This window comes from Rutidosis leptorrhynchoides, chromosome 1 (genome assembly GCF_046630445.1).
Source record: "Rutidosis leptorrhynchoides isolate AG116_Rl617_1_P2 chromosome 1, CSIRO_AGI_Rlap_v1, whole genome shotgun sequence".
NCBI classification, from domain to species: domain Eukaryota; kingdom Viridiplantae; phylum Streptophyta; class Magnoliopsida; order Asterales; family Asteraceae; genus Rutidosis; species Rutidosis leptorrhynchoides.
Window position 1 is genome coordinate 188,033,340 of NC_092333.1, and position 1,679 is coordinate 188,035,018.

The window sequence follows — 1,679 nt, forward strand, 5'->3', positions numbered from 1 at the left end:
CTTTCCAGTCAATTTCAGGCAAAGGATAATTGTCCTTAGGGCACACCTTATTAATATCCTTAAAATCGATGCACATGCACCATGAGCCATCTCCCTTTTTAACCAAAACAGGATTCGCGACCCAAGTCTGATACCGCACTTCTCTAAGGATGTTCGCATGAACCAGCTTGTCTACTTCCAACCTTAACCATTCGCTTCTTTCGGGCGCCATCGGACGCTTCTTTCGGGCGCCATCGGACGCACACCACTCGAAGATGTCCATGTTAGCTACCAGTATGTCACGCAGCTGAACTTTGATCTCTTCTGAAAGTTTGCCCCCGACTTGAATTCGTTTGTCAGGGTATTTCGGATTGACGAGGATGGAACTGCTTTGTATCTATTCCTCAACTATATGCAATGGCTTAGGCGGTGTTACCGAAGCGCATAGTGCTCTTCTAGACTCCGTCTGGACTGTAGCAATACCTTGCTTAGTAGGAAACTTGATCATGCCATGGATAGCAGAGGGTACTGCACCAAACTTCTGAAGAGTAACTCACCCTAGGAGTGCGTTGTAACAGGAATAAGAAGGTACCACACAGAATTCAACAGGGACAGCTCATGTGCGGGTCGAGTCTTTATCATCAACCAGTTCTATTTCAAGCTCGATGTATCCCAAAGGCCATGCTGATTCATCGGAGAACCCCGACAAAACAGTTGTGGGTGCCTGCATCTTGGACTTGATTGTCGCCGGTAGCTGCCTGAAGCAGTGTTCATACATTACATCGACATTACTGCCTGTGTCGACATTTAGCCGTCGTACATTATATCCACGGTCAGTGATGCAACCCTTAATGATTATGGGCGCATGCGAAGGATTAATTGTTTGCATTGGGGGGAAGATAATAGCTTCCGCTTCCCACTCCTCCAATTTCTCAGCCTTGCACCTATGACCAGAGTACCAAACATGCACCGTGTTTATTGTTTTGTCAGAGCTTTTGTCACCGCCCTTCTTTTTGTTTGGTGCGGCTTTCTCTGGTTGATTGCCCTGATGCAGCTCCTTGCTTTTTTACTGGTTTCAGGTGATTAATCTCACCTCTCCTCAGACATTCGATCACTTTTTCAATGAAAGACTTACAACGATCAATCTCGTGTCCATAATCGTCATGAAATTCACAAAATTTTGACTTATCTCTCCTAGCGTATTCTGACATTTTCGCAGGAGCTGAGAATGTCAGACAGATTGGTTCGGTAGCTAGGATCTCCTTCGGTGTTTTAGTCAATTTGCTCATGATCGCGAAGTTCTGGCTTGGGAAGTGACCCTTCCCTTGATCAGAATTGCTTGACTTCTGAAACTTGTTGTATTTTGACAGCGCAGAGCCCTGACCATTATTATCGCACTTGCGCTCGATCCCCCTGCTTGACTGCGATAAGAATTGTCATCTTTGTTCCCTCTGCTATCGAGGTTTTTCCCACTATTCCTAGTGGTATCTTCCCTCGCACGCATATGCTCGTGCGCTTCTTTGATTGCCTCGGATAAGGTATCAGGGACCTTCATGCGGAAGCGCTGCCATAGGGAAAAATGTCGTTCTCTACACAACCCGTGTATAAAACAGGACACTTTTTGACTTTCAGGGAGTCCAGCCATTTTAGCGACCTCTTTGGTGTACCGATCTATAAATTGCCCAATGGATTCTCTTGCC

At 46.0% G+C, this 1,679-nt stretch overlaps 1 protein-coding gene across 1 annotated transcript; it reads right to left on the minus strand.

Moving 5' to 3' along the window:
* Positions 1–595: 595 nt before the first annotated feature.
* Positions 596–1,268, minus strand: LOC139893067 (uncharacterized). The gene is made up of 2 exons (XM_071876205.1): positions 982–1,268; positions 596–923 (listed from the first exon to the last, which is right to left on the minus strand). The coding sequence occupies exons 1-2, from the start codon at positions 1,266–1,268 to the stop codon at positions 596–598; spliced, it is 615 nt and encodes a 204-aa protein (XP_071732306.1).
* Positions 1,269–1,679: the final 411 nt, after the last annotated feature.